Below are 18012 nucleotides of genomic sequence, written 5' to 3' on the forward strand. Positions count from 1 at the left end.
TGCACAAAGCAGAACTATTCAGGACAGCATGTGAGAGTGGTTAGAGGAAATTTTAAAAAAATTCTGCTGCAAGTGGTTTTTATTGATAAAGGTTGAGAAGTGGTCTGTATTTCAGATCTCTCTGTATTTTTGCATATTTTGGAATTTTTTGCATCTACATAATGAGATATCTTGGAGATGGGACCCAAGTCTAAACATGAAATACCATTTATGTTTTTAATATGTTTTATATATACTTTATACACATAGCCTGAATGTAATTTTAAACATTATTTTTCATAATCTTGTGTACATTGAACTATCAATGGCACTGCTGAGGGCCTGTAATGCCTGCACGCCGGTTCAAAAGGTCCGGTTTTCGGATCAGTCTGGATATCTGACGTCTGGATAAGGGATACTCAACCTGTATCAACCATTTTGGAGATAAATGCAAGGGTAGATGTGGCTTAAATAAATAATATTAATGTTAGAAAAAGAGGAATCCGCGGCAAGAGTCCCTGTAGGTAGCTCATGTTACAGTATGGATCAACCCCTTGCTTTTCAAATGGGAGTTCCAAGAAAAGTGCTTTTCAAATGGAAAACTACTTACCACCTAGGGAATCTGAACTGTCAAAGTCCCACATGGGTGCTCCGGTGGTTTATCAGCATAGCTTTCTGACTGAAGCTTTTCCCACACTCAGGGCATTCGTAATGTTCCTGCGTTCTATGGGTTTCCAGATGGACGATCAACTTATTCCTCCGATGTAAGTTTTTCCCACACTCGAGGCACATAAATGGCTTCTCCCCTGTGTGAGTTCTGTGGTGACTCATCAGGTGGACCCTCTGTCTGAAAGATTTCCCACACTGAAGACATTTGTACGGTTTCTCTCCCGTGTGGATTCTCTGGTGCCTCATTAATTCTCCTTTAGAAGTGAAGACTTTCCCACACTCGGGACATTTGTGAAGTTTCTCTCCGGTGTGGATTTTCTGATGCTTCAGCAACGTCTGCCGGTGTCGGAAGTGTTTTCCGCACTGTGAACATTCGTAGGGTCTCCCTTCGGTATGGACACCTTGATGACTGTCTAAGGACGTTCTGCAATTGAAGCTTTTCCCACACTCATAACACTGATAAGGTCTCTCTGTCGTATGTCCAATCAAACCATCTCTTCTCTCGTATGCCGAGAGTTCGTATCGCCTCTCACCCAGATGGATTCTCTGGTGCTGTGGGGTGTTCTTCCCCAATGTGGGACATTCAAAAGGGTTCTCACTGGTATGGACCGTAAGAAGTCCTGATTTGTAGCGATACTTTCTCCCATACTTGGAGAACAAGGGCTTCTTTCCCTCTGCATGAACTGGGCTGGTTTTGCTAATACCCTCTGAGTGCTGGCCATATTCATTCTCTTGTTCTGTTGGCTTCTTCTGCTGCCAATTTGAGTCACATCTTTGCTTCTGAATTTCCGACGTCCCCGGTATGTTCCATTGGGTTACTTCTGCCAGCATCCCCTGCATTTCCTCCGGGCCCATCTCTCCCTCTTGCATTTCCTCAATCTTGATCTGACTTCTCTTCTCCTCACCTGAAGAGACAGAGAAAGGAATTTTGTCCAACGCTCTGGAGGTCGCCTCTCTTTTTTTTTTTAGTCTCTTTTTGCAGGCCTTCCCTTCTGCCATACAGCATGCTTCTCCTAAACTCCTCATTCTTCGCCTGTCTCTACGAACACATCGTCCCTCTCCTTCTAGATCTGTGTGTATTCTTGGAGTGAAGAAACTAAAAAGGCAGAAAAGTTAACCCTGGTTCTGCTCCTGGAAAAAGAGTGCCTTATATACATTCTGGAGATTAGGTACCTATAATTTAATCCAACTAGTCCCAGGTTGGGGGGGTGCTGATAAAGAACAGCTCTGCTTTGTTCCACTGTGTCAGCCACACCTCACAACATGGTTTTCTTTGTGAAAGGGATTCAAAACAGACCCAACCCCTGGGAACTGGGCTTTCTAGTCTCTTCAGCACCCTCACAAAGAGCTCTTTCCAGGAAGCTTAGAGAGAAAAGCAATGGCAAGAACAGTGGGGTAAGGTGTAGTGATTGCAAACTTGATTACTTGTAAGTACACATGAACACATGAAGCTGCCTTATACTGAATCAGACCGTGGGTCCATCAAAGTCAGTATTGTCTACTCAGATCAGCAGCAGCTCTCCAGGGTCTCAGACAGAGGTCTTTCACATCACCTACTTGCCTAGTGCCTTTAACTGGAGATGCCGGGGATTGAACCTGGGACCTTCTGCATGCCAAGCAAATGCTCTACCACTGAGACACAGCCTCTCCCCAGTAACTCCCATTAAACCCAGTGGAAAATATATCCAGTATATTTACAGGGCAATCCTAAAGAATGTTATACCTAGGGATTGCCAAATGGCCTGGAGAAAATGTGTCCTGTCTCTTTAATACAGGTCTGATGGGATGTCATTTACCAGGTAATGTTATTTTTACCTTCATGCCAGGAAAGCTTCAACTGCCCATTCCCAGACAACACAGTTCTATTAAAGAGATAGGACATTCTCTCAAGGCCTGTTGGCAATCCTGCTTACACCTGTCTAAATCCATTGGAAATAGGTTTAGAAGGATGTGACTCTGTTTAGGCTTGCAGTTAGTTACTACAGGGTTTGGCACTCTCAGATTGACAGAGTTGCAAATAACCCACTTCCAGTGGGAGAATCCCTGCCGGTGTTCCCTGTCACCCTGGAGCAAAGGGAGAAAAACTGATGGGGTGGTGGAGGAATGGTGCCACATGACACCATGACTTCATTTCCGGCTGAAAATCTGGAAGTAATGTCACTGCATTGTATAAATGCTCTATGGATCACCCCAATTTCTATGGTTTACTATAGAGATTGGGGGGGGGATTCCTAGAACATCATGTTGACATCACTTCCATTTTTTTGGCCAGATATGAAGTCGCAGCATCATACAATGCCATTCCCGCTTGTCTCCAGCCTCCCAATCCTTCTGTAACCATACAGATTAAAATGGTGGAATATATCTGAAGAAAGTTTGAAGAACATCCTCTCATAAACGGTGAGATTTTTGGGTGCACGTGTGAGATTTTCAAATTGTTCCTGTGATTCCACATAGATTCCAGCTTGTAACAGTAAATTTTTGTACCATGAGTAAAATTATAAATTCCAAATGAACTAATGGATCTTAAAAAAAGCAGAAACCAAAAAAAGCCAAGCAATATATATATATATATATAAAACCTTTTACAGTACAGGGTACAGGACACAAGATCAGTATCTAAGCAAGTCCTTCTTGCTCACAGCAAAGAGATATTGATTTTTTTAAATATCAAATGTTCAGTTCCCAGAGTATAAACATATTGATGATTTCTTTTATGCTTTTGTGACCAAAATGTACTTCGACATCCGTAAGGTCTCGGTGAATTCTCTAAGATATGATTCTTCCCAAAAGAGTTTATTCCCCGTTCATGACATTTGTACTGTTTCTTGGGTGTCTCATTCATACATCTGAAATAATGCTTTTCCCACATTTGGGACCATTGTAATTTTCCTCTCCTTTTATGGATGTTGTGAGGTAACCAGGTTTGGTCTCTCATAGCAGCTGTCCCTTAGCCTTTGCACAGTCTCTTTCCTGCAGAGATTCTCTCATCTTTATCAAGGTCAGATATTTGCAGGAAGCCCCCCCCCCCCCCATAGATACACCAGTGGACATCCATACCTGACTTCTCTATGGTGTTTTGTAACAAAACTTCATTTGTCCCTTCTACCATATCAGGAGAACAAAGGCTCCCCACCAAAACCACCACCAATTATCCTCAAGTATCTCTTAAGTCTTTCTTCTGCAGCCCCACGATGGACTCACGTGTTTCCTTGTGGATCTCATCCGGCGCCAGCAAATTCCCTTGGGTCACCTCTGGGTTTGGCCCAGGAGTTACTTGTGGCTCATTTCTTCCACAGGGAGAATTCTCCACCTTGAGTGGTCTTCTCTTCTGGATACCTGCAGAGACAGAGAAGGAAGATTTTGTACATTTGCCCATGATCCCTAAACCCCCACAACCTCCTTCCGGCTGTGTTCTACCATTTCTCCTTTCCCCTCAACCTCTCCGCTACACATCCTTTTTATTCCTGTCTCGATAACCAGTGTTCTGAATATCTGCTGATGAGGCAGCCCTGCTCAGCACAGTGATGCCTTCTAGGGGTTTCAAACCCTGCAAGAGTACAAATGACAACTCGTTTGCTCTTTCGGTAGCCATTCTGATGCTACAAAACGCTGTCCCAGAGGACATTCTGCAATTCTGGAGGGGATGGAAGACTGCAGTTTTAAGACGGGCCTTTGGCTTGTTCCGAAGAGTGTTTCAAACACTCTGGTTTTGAAGGGCACCTGTCTGGATGCTATTTATGTGGGTTGTTACCGGCTTTTAATGGTTATTCTTTTCATGATGGATTGGTTTTATTTTTGCTACCTGCCTTGGGTCCCAGTTTTCCAGGAGAAAGGCATGTCTATACATGCCTGCAATAAATAATAAACTGTATAATCTCTGTCCTTCCTTTTTAATCTAAGGTTATTGTGGAAGCCATTTGGGAAGTCTCAGACCAAAGGAAACTAAGCTTCTATGTCAACATAATTTGGATTCTGCTGCTACAATGACTTTCGCTAGTTGCCAGTTAAAGAAATGTGACTTTTTTTTTTTTTTTTGCATAATTGATTCTACTGGGAGGTATACAAACTGCTAAAGACTCACTGCCTGATCACTGGAATTCTTTATTCAGTTCCCATCTGCACCATCCTTCAGGGCTTGTGGGATTTTATCAAGATCACTAACCACAGCCTTTAGTGAATTTTTACTTCTGTAATGATATTTTTTGGGCATTTTAACCCCCTCTCCAATTTTAAGATTCTTCCCTGCTTCCAATATCTCTTATTTAGTGTGCATGTTTCTTGGTTTGATTTTTTTAAGCCATCAGCCAGGACTAGTTTTAATTTTTTTTTTAATTGATGAAACATAAATTTGGCATCTAACAGGATATTTGTGCTTTACAAATAAATAAATCCACCAGTACTAATAAGGGCTAAATAATTTTTAAATGACAGAATACCAGGCCCACACTCCACAACTTTTCAGTAAGAGAAAATAAATATGGAAGATTATATAATTATAATATTTTATTTAGCAGTTACATTAAAACTCACTGTTCTTCCACAATCTGAGGGTGTCTGACCAAGTGAGCTTTTACTCATGAAAGCTTAATACCTGGGGAAATTGTGTTGGTCTTTAAGGTGTTTCTGGACTCAAATGTTTTTCTTCTACTACAGACTAACACAGCTACTCACCTAAACCTTTCTTCCATCATGGAATTCAAGGCAATTTATGGCAGTTTGCCAGGTGGTGTCTCATTAGGGCTGCTAAACCCCTAATCAGGGTTGGGGAATCTCCTGAATCCTGCTCTCAGTGGCAGCAGGGGGGGAAAAACTTGCAATGGCAGCTATGTTGACATGTCACTTCCAGTAAAAACTGGAAGTGACACAGGGTAGCTCTAGGAATTGCCAGAAACTCTGTTTTTACGATAGTTTCCAGTGATTCCTAGAGCTACCTATGTAGCTTCTAGTTTTTTTTTTTAACTGGAAGTAACATGACATTGCAACTGGCATTATGGCTCCCCCCCATATCCCCACCCACAACCCTCCTGCTCGATTTTAGTAAATCCAGGTACAGACCAGATCCCGCCTCGTTCTGTTTTAGCAAAACGGCTGGCTGACATGCTTTACTTAGATCCTGCCACAATATAACCTAAGACACAGCAATATAAGCAGGTTTTTCTTACACTATATGGTTTATTCAGATTCTGTTAAACATGGGAAATCAATAAGAATCTATGTAAAATGTTTCAAGGAGAAAAGAAACAGAGGCCAGGGTGTTCTCCAATCCTCCGTGGAAACCAAGCCTTCTTGAAATGAAGAGGGAGAAAATCACTAAATGGGCCCTTCCATCCCCTTACCTGAATCTCTGCCTGACAGTCTCTCTCTTTCCTCCAGGTACTGGACAAATATCCCTTCCTCTTTTTCTGATTGGGGTGTGTGGTCAGGTTTGGGTACCAAATGTCCCTCTTGCATGTGCAGAGGAAAAAACACACAATTGTTTCTGTAAGTTCTGATTAAGTAACTATTTATATGCTGTATTTTTTAAACATTCCAATTTAAAAAAAACTAATAAATCAATAAGAAAATTCAAAACAAGACAGCTTAAGATCATGTTCAGCCATGGTCCATATGTCAGTGAGATAATAGAGCACATATGAGAAATCTGTACTGTGGGAGAGAGCCCTTCACTTCTCAAATGCTTCTTTCTCTACGGGAGATAATGGTCCTTTTGGAAAGGTTTGTGTGATATTAGCAGCCAGTTATTTCTCAGGCCTATCTGCATGCTTAGCAAACCATGACACCAAAGGCTACACAAGTCAAGAGTCAGGATGTATAAATTTATAATAGAAACAAATTTAGAGCAAGAGAGCATCAAACCAGTCATGATAAAATGGATGAGAGATTTGGGATATAATATTAATCTTGAGGTTTGGGAAAGATTATGGAAAACAGAATTTAAATTTACAATTACTAATGAAATAAGAGAGAATTTGTACAAGATGTTTTATAAATGGTATATCACACCAGTGATGGTAAGTAAATTTAAGATGGGAAATTCTGATTTATGTTGGAAATGTGGAACGGAAAAAGGAACTTTTATGCATGCTTGGTGGGTCTGTAAAAAAATTAAATTTTTTTGGAGAAAAGTAGTTAGGGAGACAAACAATTTGATTAATACCATAGTAAATATGGACCCAGCTTTTTGTTTATTAGGAATTCCTAGAGATAATATGAATAAGAATGATAGACTCATATGCCAATATAGTTTTGCTGCAGCTAGGATGGTTATTACTAAATCCTGAAAGCTTGTAAATAGACCTCTAATTAAAGACTGGAGGGAAAAACTATGGTTATATATGCGGATGGCTAAATTAACAGATTCCCTGCATGGGAAGGATGTGGAAGATTTTAAAACTATGTGGTCAAAAGCATTCGCATATTGGGGTAAACTGGCAAAAATGAATTTTATTAGTATAGTGAACAAGTTGCAGATTCAGTTTTGTAATTCAAATTATTGATAAAATGATTTATTAATAAACTGTTTAGACACTTCTCTGGAAGTTAAACACGGTGGTGGGAGGGAGGTGGGAATATAACGGATAAGATAATTGTAATAAGAATGTAACAATTGTATGTTTGGTTATTTTTCTGTGAACCTTTTTATAGATATCATTCTTATTATGTATTATATTGTTACATTTTTATATCTTTTGTTGTTTGTATTTTGTTTTTTCTGTTTGTTTGAACATTTATTAAAAATCTTTAATAAAAAAAAAGAGTCAGAATGCCTTCTAACAAGTGATGCTAGCTCATGAAGAAGAAGAGTTGGTTTTTATATGCCGACTTTCTCTACCACTTAAGGAAAAACAAACCGGCTTACAATCACATTCCCTTCTCAAAACCAACTCTTCTTCCGCCGCTCATGTGGAGAAGTGGGGAAACAATCCTGGTTCTCTAGATTAGAGTCTGCCTGCTTTTAACCACTATGCCATTCTGGCTCTCATACCAAGTAGTAACCTCCTGAAAAGTATTGGAACTTAGAAGAGAAAAAAAGAGATGGCTTTGATATGCCAACTTTCTCTACCACTTGAGGAAGAATCAAACAGGCTTACAATCACCTTCCCTTTTTCCCACAATAAACACCCTGTGAGATAGGTGAGGCTGAGAGAGCTGTGACTAGCCCAAGGTCAACCAGCTGGCTTCATGTGTAGGCGTGGGGAAACAAACCCAGTTCACCAGATTAGCCTCCGCCACTCATGTGGAGGAGTGGGGAATCAAACCCGGTTCTCCAGTGTCAGACTCAGGGGTTTGTCCTTAGCATCCCTCAAGCAAAACTCATTCAGGCAAAGGCTCTGAAGCAGTTTAGACTTTATTAGGAGCAAAATTAGACAAAGTAAGAAGCTGGCTGCCTCCTGGGCATACAAGGCTACTAATGGAGAATCAGGGTGAGGATACATGGTTAAAATGCATTGCAGACTTCAAAGATGGCCAGGCAAAGGTAAACAGGCAAGTAGAATCCATGATAAGCTTTCTCAGGGTAGGAAGACATAACATGGCTACACAGCTGTGGTGGTTGTGGTAAAAGGATAGACATACCATACTGGGCATAGCAAGCAGGATACAACTACTGTACAAAGGCATGAGAACCAGGAGCATGTGACCAGGGCCTAGACATCGAGCCAAACTCTGGCCTGCTCTGATCAAGAGCCAGCAGGAAGCCGTGTCAGGCTAAGGCCGAGAGGCAAGGCCTGACATCCAGATCAGAGTCCACTTCTCCAAACCACCGCTCTTAACCACTACACCAGGGGTGGGGAACCTCCGGCCCCTGGGCCGGATCCGGCCTGCGAGATCATTTTATCCGGCCCCCGTGCTGATTCCAGGAACTCCAGGGTCATGCCGCTCCAGGTCTCACTAGCTAGGCTCTCTCCTTGGCAGTTAGGGCTTTGCCAATTGAGTGACTGTGGGGCCCTTTCTCCCAACTCTTCTCTCTTCCTGGAGAGACTCACAACTTCTGCCCAAAAAGTGTGCTTGGCCGGAAGCTCCCCTCCCCTTTGTCTCACCGGCTGTTTCTACGTGAGTGGGTGGCGTGCCCTGCTCCTCCAGCTCAGTGGGCCCCTAGGCGGCTCTCCCTTCACTCTCCGACTTAAAGCTGCTTGGGCTCCCAGAGCTTATGCCACCATCTCCCCCCTCGCCTGCCTGCCACTGGCCGCTCCCTCTGCCGGCTCGGTGGGCCCCTACACGGCCCTCCCCTCGCTCTCCCCCGGGCCGAGGACAAAAGGTAAAGCTGGCTCTCCAGCCATGCCAGCCTCAAACTTTCCTCCCCGCTCCCTAGCTTGCCTCTGACCCGTGCAGCAGGGCGATCTGGTGAGTACGTGTGTGTGTCTGTGTGTATGAAGGAGAGATCCCCGTGCGTGCGTGCGTGTGTGTGCGAGAGAGAGAGAGAGATCCCCGGGCCATTGTGCAGCCGGGTGAGTGCATGTGTGCTTGCGCGAGAGATCCATGGGCCGTTGTGCAGCCCGGTGAGTGCATGCATGTGTGTGCGAGAGAGAGAGATCCCTGGGCCATCGTGCAGCCCGGTGAGTGCATGTGTGTTTGCGTGAGACATCCCCATGCGTGCGTGAGTGCGCGCGCGAGAGAGAGAGATCCCCAGGCCATTGTGCAGCCCGGTGAGTGCATGTGTGTTTGCGTGAGAGATCCCCGTAAGTGCGTGTGTGTGCGAGAGAGAGAGAGAGAGAGAGAGAGAGAGAGAGAGAGAGAGAGAGAGAGAGAGAGAGAGATCCCCAGGCCATTGTGCAGCCCGGTGAGTGCATGTGTGTTTGCGCGAGAGATCCCCAGTGTGTGCATGTGTGTGTGCGAGAGAGAGAGAGAGAGAGAGAGAGATCCCTGGGCCATTGTGCAGCCCGGTGAGTGCATGTGTGTTTGAGTGAGAGATCCCCGTGTGTGTGTGCGAGAGAGAGAGAGATCCCCAGGCCATTGTGCAGCCCAGTGAGTGCATGTGTGTTTGCGCGAGATTCCCGTGAGTGCGTGTGTGTGCGAGAGAGAGAGAGAGAGATCCCCAGGCCATTGTGCAGCCCGGTGAGTGCATGTGTGTTTGCGCGAGAGATCCCCAGTGTGTGCATGTGTGTGTGCGAGAGAGAGAGAGAGAGAGAGATCCCTGGGCCATTGTGCAGCCCGGTGAGTGCATGTGTGTTTGAGTGAGAGATCCCCGTGCATGCGTGTGTGTGTGCGAGAGAGAGAGAGATCCCCGGGCCATTGTGCAGCCCAGTGAGTGCATGTGTGTTTGCGCGAGAGATCCCTGTGCGTGCATATGTGTGTGAGAGAGAGAGAGAGAGAGAGATATCCCTGGGCCATTGTGCAGCCCAGTGAGTGCATGTGTGTTTGCGTGAGAGATCCCCAGTGTGTGCGTGTGTGTGCGAGAGAGAGATCCCAGTGCGTGTGTGTGTGTGGGGGGGGGAAGTCTCCCTCCCTCCCTCTCTTTCCTTCCTTCTTTCTTTCCTTTCCTTCCTTCGCTATCCGACTGAATTGCAAGTTATCTCGGAATAAGCAGGTTTTTTCCCCTACCTGTGAAGCCACATACGCAGTTTGGCTTGGTCCCCGTACTGCCGATCCAGCAGGCTTACTTCGCCCAAAACCATCAGGTTTTCTAGGCTCCACTCGCCTGCAATTCTCCCGACTGCACTTCAGGCTCCGGAACCCTTTTTCCGGGTCTTTTGTATACCCGCTTCGTCAGTGCTGGGAGTGTGCGTTCTTCAGCAAGACGACTGCTCACCGGGATGATTCTTTTCCCGGCTTGGATTTCACTCACTGAAGCAAGTTTGCCCAGAGTTTATTTTGTTCAATTGAGACTTTTTATTTAACTTAAGCATATTGTGTATATATTGTGTAACATTTGGCTTAGACCTATGGTGATTTGTTTCAATATGATCAGATTGTGTGCCATCAGTGCTTACTTTGTTGCTTAATTCCAATTATTTAAGCACGAGGTTTTCTTTTGAATACTAAACCTCCTGGTGGTGGCTGGAGACCTGGCAACCCTAGCCTCCCCCCCCCCACGCGCGCCAGGAGATCTACACCTGATATGGCCCCCGAACGAAGTTATAAGTGTGCAAATGGCCCTTGGCAGGAAAAAGGTTCCCCACCCCTGCACTACACCATGAGCCATGACCTTGCCAAAAGAAAGCTGACCTGGCCACAGTCACACATGTCACACAGTAACTTCCAGATCTGACTACAAGGTCTATGTGGGGCTGACCTTGAGCATCTTCAGTTTAAAGAACGAGGTAGTCGGTGATGTGAAAGACCTCTGTCTGAGACCCTGAAGAGCCGCTGCCAGTCTGAGTAGACAATGCTGACTTTGATGGACCAAGGGTCTGATTTGGTATAAGGCAGCTTCATGTGTGTGCTCGAAAATGGAACTCGGACACAGAGATCCTTACCCAAAGCATCTGCATTCCTACTGTCCTGCAAGACACGCCAAAATATGGTCCTTTGGTTCGGCTGTGTCAAAGTCTCCTCCACCACATCCAAAGACACGCCTGTCTCCTTGAGGTTCATGGGTTCCTGGAAGAGAGGAAAATGCCCCCGCCCTCCTGTCATGATCATGTTGTACAACACACAGTGTTAAGGCACAGACCTCAGATCACAACTTGTAAGTCCAAAACTCAGTCCTGCCCCCAAGGAGATGCATGCATTTTTTTGCTTTTAAACATTTCTATCCCATTTTTGTCCCCAACGCAGACCCTAAAGCAGCTTAGAACAGGGGTGTTGAACTTAATTGTTACGAGGGCTGGATATGACATAAATGTCACTTGGCTGGCTCGGGCCATGCCTCACCAGCTCAGATTGAGAGTGGGGGTGTGGGGGTGGCTACCTCGGCTGGCTCGTGGGATGGATAAGAGCTCTCGAGGGGCGGGATCCAGCCCTCGGGCCTTTTGTTTGACACTCCTGGCTTAGAACATCATTCTACCCTCCTCCATTTTCTCACAACAACCACCCTGTGAGATACCTTGGACGGAGAGGTGACTGGCCCAAGGACACCTCAATCTTCCTTAAAGGCAAAATAGGGATCAGGTACAGCTACCGAGTTGTCTCCAGGGCTGGTTAAAGCCAGGGTGGATTTTCTGGCTCATGCAGAGCCCTGGGCCATGCAAAGGATAAACTACCCCAGCAGATCGTCACGTACCTCTGCCTGTTCACCTTTAGTTGTTTCCTGTTCTTCAGGGGGTAGCAATGAACAGGGCAGACTTGAGCATTTGGATCCGCTGCCTGTGAAGGAAGGAAGGGAGGCCTTAGGAGGAAAATTGGTCCATATCTTTAAGGAGTGTGTGCTGTCAAGTCACAGCTGACTTATGGTGACCTGGTAGGGTTTTCAAGGGAAGAGACATTTGGAGGTGGTTTGCCATTGCCTCCTTCACATGGGCTGAGAGAGTTCTGAGAGAACTGTGACTGGCCCAAGGTCACCCAGCAGGCTCCATGTGGAGGAGCGGGGAAACAAACCTGGTTCCCCAGATTAGAGTCCGCTGCTCTCAACCACTATACCACACTGGCTCTCTATCTTTAAGGTGACCAGGTGCAAAAGAGGACAGATTTCTTATCCCATTTATAGCATGCAACAAGGAATGCCAAAAAAATCAGGAAATCATCCACTGCTCAAGACGTAGGGAGAAAACTCAAGAGAGGGAGCATATAGCCACACTGACAGACCATGTTTCTGTCTGCCACGAACCAATGCCTGGATGCAGCCTTGGCTGGGGCTTCAGGATGGCAGTTCCTTTAGAGTGTAGATTTCTGTTGCTCGGCTAAGTTAGCTACGGGTCAGTATGTACCAAGGAACTTGTGTGTGTGTGTGTAAAGTGCTGTCAAGTCACAGCCAACATGTGGCGACCCCTTATGTGGTTTTCAAGGCAAGAGACTAACGGAGGTGGTTTGCCATTGCCTTCCTCTGCATAGCAACCCTGGTATTCCTTGGTGGTCTCCCATCCAAATACTATCCAGGGCCAACCCTGCTTAGCTTCTGAGATCTGTTGAGATCAGGCTATATATACCATGCTGCCTTCTCTCCCACCAAGGAACTTAAGGCTTTCCATAATCTCGGATCTTGAGGGCTGTGGCCCAGTGGTAGAACATCTGCTTTGTGTGCAGAAGGTCCCAGGTTTAATCCTTGGTGTCACCCATTAAAAGGATCAGGCAGTAGGTGGCAAAAGACCTCTCTCTGGGACCCTGGAAAACTGCTGCCAGCCAGAATCAATAAATTCTATTATTTTTCTAAAAGAAAGAATGTTTTAGTTGCGATTTCCTTACACACCGAGAAGCTCTATTCGTCAAAATTCTCTTATCCTCTGCCACTATTAAAGGCAGAAGAGCTGTGGTTGTCCTTTACAAGTGGTCACCTGAATAATCCCACAAACATGAAAGATACAGAACCCTTAGCAGAGTACTGACCTGGCAAACTGATCGGCCCACCGGTGCTCTGCCTGGCGTCGTTGTAGATATGCCTCTGCACAGGGTCTGGGGGTTTCATCTCGGCATCCAAGGAACCCAGGCACACCTCCTGCGTTGGCCCCTGAAAGAGAGAGGATGATTCCACTCAGAAAAGAAGGAAAGACTAGGGAAGAGGTTTCTGTGGTAATCTCCACTGATGGAAGAAATTTCTGTCAGCAGTATGGAATTTGCTCAATTTCCACCCACCTGCTGGAGCTCAATATGCTACTGCTGTGGGAGAGGAGACCCGATGGAAGAAGGGAATTGGCCAAAGCCACTGTCCCCTCTGTGAAAATCTATCACTGGATCCAACCCACTAAGTGCAAAAGTACATTTTGCTTCCCCAAATCCTATCCTGTTTGAGGTAAACTTCAAGAAGCTGTTTTTGATTAACAAAGTTCTCAGCCGCTCACTAGTTCTCAAGAGGCGGTTGTGAAGACAAAAACCGTGGGCCAAGTAGGTTTACTAACTCCCCCACCCCCAAAGAGCCATGGATGACCGACATAACAAGGAACAGTTTTCTTATTTCATACATTTGGTGGTGGGAGGAATCCTACATAAGTGTTTTTTAAACTCCGTTAGGCAACTGTCAAGGCACAGCCATCCTGTCAGAAATACAAAATAACCAACTTACAAACTGGACCCCTTTAAAAGCAGTTTCATTGACATCATTAACAAGTGACTACACTTCACTTCAATCATAAAAATATTCACCTGCTTCCTGTCCTGAAAACCTCCAGACTAACAAAGACTACAGTCCACAATAGCCATGCGGATTAGCTTTGGATTCCACATGTTAACAGATCATTTCAGGATACAATGGTTCCATATTAATATACCACACCCTCATTAGCACATTATCTTGATACTTACAGGACAATGATTAGCACATTACCTTTGATACTTTTGGCAGGACAATGGGGTTTAACGCACGGCCAATTTGTCTCGCCTTTGTGCCTTAAAAGTAGCGAATCCCCGTGGTCCACACGCACGACCGTCCAAGGGCTGCGCATCGGACCCACCTTAGTCGCGAATTAAGGCAAAAAAACCCGGATTAAGCAATCCCTGGTTTCTAGCGATCTTTTCGGTGCTAAACCGCTACTTTTTTTTAATTTCGCCACATTACCGGAACGCCGACGTGCGTGTAATGACTCAACTAGCTCGCTACTAATGCCCCTTACCGGTCTCCTCCGTCCCGCCCCCTTTCCTGCGCGAGCAATTGCCGCTTCCGGTCTCCCGTCCCGCCTTTTTTTAATTGACAGGTTGAGAAGATGGTATACCGGAACGCTGGTGTTCCAAGAAAAAAAAAGGGGGAGAATCGCCCTTTGATTGGATAACTCCTCAGCCAATCCTTGGGCGATGTCACTCCCCTGCTATCCCATATTGCGAACTATCCCACATTATATGGTTGGTTCAAACACACGGGGAGCCTCCAGCAGCTACTTGTTTCAGACTTATAGTGGGATGGGCTGGCGTCATGCGTTTGATTATCCAGTCTTAAATATTGTGGGATTAAAATATTGTGAGATAACAGAGGAGCGAACCAGGAACATTCTGCCCGTGCGTTAATCCCCAATGACTCAGCTCAAACCCAACCCCTTTCTGACTATATATTACTCTTCCTACACACTTCACTGAGAGACACTGTCCTTCAGTGTTACTCTTCTGAAGATGCTTGCCACAGCTGCTGGCAAAACGTCAGGAAAAAATATACCAAGACCACGGCCCCGATAACCTACAAGAACCAATTCACCAGCTGAATTCTGGAACTCAGGCCTCTATTAAAGGAGCCTGGCTGGTTGGCAACTTTAAACGTACCTCGCAGAGTCATTGCGAGAAGAAGGCTGTGGAACTAAATAATCTTACTGAAAAGTAAGCCCTCACTGAACAAAAGGGGACTGGCTTCCATGTAAACATTCATGAAATCGCGCTCTACGCGAGATAAAGACTGCAACAGGTTACAAACACTCAGATCGATTAAGAACAAACAGCAATTAATACTGTTGTGGAGAGCTGAAAAATGAAAGAGTATTGACAGCGAATCACACTTAATGGATGTGTGCTACTGGTGTGTATCCAGACTCACACATATGGAATGCCAATTTCCCAGCCACATAAAAGGACCAGTAGACAACAACCACCGTGGGGCTCAACAGAATAACATATCCATGTAATTATATTTAACTCTAAATATACTTTTATTACAACTTCCCTTTAAACACCTCAAAAGGTTGATAACTCCATAGAAGGACCAGGCAAGTAGGTGATGTGGAAAAACCTCTGCCTGAGACCTTGGAGAGCCTCTGCCAGTCTGAGCAGACAAGACTGACCTTGATGGACTGATGGTCTGATTGGGTATAAGGCAGTTTCATGTGTGTTCATGGGTCCCGCTACCCCTGGGATGATAGGGGGTGGGTGGGAATGGCCTGCTGGAATAAAGAGGAATGCAGGAAAATCTGGGCCTTCTGTGCTGTTGGAGACAGGCTGTCTCCCTAGAAGGCACAAGGAAGTTTGCCTGCAGTCCTCTCCTTTGCAGCAGCTCCTGCTGACCCTTGGAAAGGTGATTCTTGGGGTACCCTTTTTGCTTATTAAGAGAGGAAAATATTCAGTACTAAAGAAAGCTACTACAATAAAGAGAATCAGTGATTATTCTATTTAAGGAAAGTTATATTAACTAAGCATGGTAATAGCAGTTCCAGGAATGGATATTCTCCCCAGCAGCACCAGAAAGTGGGGGACTTCCTACAACTGGAGATTCCCTAAGGTCTGAGCCTGTGCATCTGCTAGAATGATCCAAAGACACTTTTGTTTTGGAACAGACTTCAGGGATGTAGTTAAGCCGCTGAGGAAAGTTTCAGCCTTTCCTACATGCTATAATTTCTGTCTATTTTTAATGGGAGATTAAATGTTGATTCCTCACCTGCCGTTTCCTGCTCTTGGCGACCCCTTGCTGGTTCAGCAGGAAATCATCCATCAGGACCGCGGCTTGGGTGCAGTTCTCAGGACTGCCTGCCCTGATCCACCTCTGCAGCTCCGGAGGCAGGATGGCCAGGAACTGCTCCAGGATCAGCAGCTCCAGGATCTGTTCCTTCGAGTGCCTCTCCGGCCTCAGCCACCTGTGGCAAAGCTCCTGCAGCTGGCTGTAGATCAGTCTTGGGTCTTCCACCTCCCGGAAACGGAACTGCCGGAAGTGCTGCCGCAGGGTTTCCATGCGGTTGGCTTCACCGCGCAAGATGGCTGCCTTTACTTTCCCATAATCCTCCCGGTCTCTGGCCTCCAGGCTGCCAAAGGCCTGCTGGGCTTCTCCGCTGAGTGCTGGCAGGAGCCGGGCTGCCCACTTTTCCCTGGGCCATTGGCAGGCTTTTGCCACTTGCTCAAAGGAGGCCAGGAAGGCCTTGGCATCCTCCCAGGGGCTAGATTCCTTCCTCCACCCTGCATGAGAGGAATCCAGACCCTTCAAGAAATCCTGCCATTGGGCTTCCCAGTGCGGGCATAGCCCCTTGCAGGGCTTCTCTTTACACTCTTGTAGCATTCTCCATCTAGGCCGTTCCACCATGACTTCAGGCTGAACGATGCTGGTGGTTTTTCTGGCTCCTTTTTCCAGTTCTGGGTCTGCATAATTCTGCTCCATTTAGCTTATCCCTTAAATCCCAGAACTAAAGAGTAAAGGAGGATCTCTCTGGAGAGGGGGGTCAGTTTGAGGCAGAAATACTTTGTTCTCGAAATCCTGATCTTCCTAAAAACACAAAGGAATTAAGGGCCCAGCTTTTGCCTCTTATATCCCCCTCAAGTGGATGACACCTTCCCTAGGGCAGATGAGAAAGACTTGTTGTCAGACTCCACTAACAATCCAAGGCCGTCCCCTGGAGATCCCTGTGATTTGCATGGGGAATTTCTCCCTAGGCTGAAGAGACACACAATGGATTGGTTAAAATACCAGAGACAGAGGCAGTTTGGATAAAGCACCTCCAAAATATATTCAGCAAAGTGAGGCAAAGTGAAAAATAAAACCCCCATCTATGGATTCACCAACAGGCGGTGTGGCTGAAAGTCTGAGCTCTGCACCAGGGAGTCCCTGGTTCAAATTCTGCCTCAGACATGAATCAGAATGAGGCCTCCTTTCCCAAAATGTTAGAAAAATAACCCGGGAAGGAAGCCCTTGGAGGAAGAGGCTATTTCTATGCAGAGTGGCACCTCCTCTTGTGGCAGCAGGCCCAGCTGAGGAAATCCATTTTGCTCAGGCCTGTCTCCTAGCAACGCCTCCATGCTCAAAGCCCCAGCCTTCGGAGAATGGCCTCAGCCTTGGAGGAAGTTGAATTCCTTCAGCCTGTTTATTTTTGTTTTCTGTTTATTGGAGGTTCAAGCACAAGACATTAATTTCTTAAAGCTATGATTGACACCAGGATACAAGTATCACTCCAAATTTAACAAAAGGCACTGAATTTTTAGCAAGTGTACTCAGTCTCTTATATTTCCCACCCACCCCTTGCTACAATAGCATTTATTTTTTGGCCTAAGAGGCAAATTCCCAAATAACTATTATTTAAATATTTGTAATTAAAAATCTTTGATAAATTCAGTACCTGGGGCAGGGAAGGATTTTTCAAAAAATTTCACAACACAGATTTCCCTGGAGGTTTTTAAGGAGAGGTTAGATGGCCATCTGTCAGCAATGCTGATTCTGTGACCTTAGGCAGATGGTGAGAGGGAGGGCATCTTGGCCATCTTCTGGTCACTAGGGGTGTGGAGGGGGGAGGTAGTTGTGAATTTCCTGCATTGTGCAGGTTGGACTTGATGGCCCTGGTGGTCCCTTCCAACTCTATGATTCTATGATTTACCATTTATTAGTTGCCTTCAAGGCAGCTTACAATGTAAATAATAATAAAATACAATAAGATACAG

The 18012-nt window shown here is 45.6% G+C and overlaps 1 protein-coding gene across 1 annotated transcript; it reads right to left on the minus strand.

The window, feature by feature from the left end:
• Positions 1-609: 609 nt before the first annotated feature.
• On the minus strand, positions 610-16741 carry LOC130493495 (zinc finger protein 397-like). The gene is made up of 4 exons (XM_056867253.1): positions 16031-16741; positions 11067-11190; positions 3853-3987; positions 610-1553 (listed from the first exon to the last, which is right to left on the minus strand). Exons 1-4 carry the CDS (start codon positions 16739-16741, stop codon positions 610-612), a joined length of 1914 nt encoding a protein of 637 aa, XP_056723231.1.
• Positions 16742-18012: the final 1271 nt, after the last annotated feature.

Source organism: Euleptes europaea, chromosome 1 (assembly GCF_029931775.1).
Source record: "Euleptes europaea isolate rEulEur1 chromosome 1, rEulEur1.hap1, whole genome shotgun sequence".
Classification (NCBI taxonomy): Eukaryota; Metazoa; Chordata; class Lepidosauria; order Squamata; family Sphaerodactylidae; genus Euleptes; species Euleptes europaea.

Excerpts from the sequence above, each read along its gene's own strand:
- LOC130493495 (XM_056867253.1), bottom strand. The coding sequence starts at position 16,741 with ATGGAGCAGAATTATGCAGACCCAGAACTGGAAAAAGGAGCCAGAAAA. Across the intron at positions 11,191-16,030 it reads CCAAGAGCAGGAAACGGCAG|GAACCCATGAACCTCAAGGA; the intron begins GTGAGGAATCAA and ends CCTCTCTTCCAG. Across the intron at positions 1,554-3,852 it reads TGAGATCCACAAGGAAACAC|GTGAGGAGAAGAGAAGTCAG; the intron begins GTGAGTCCATCG and ends CTGTCTCTTCAG.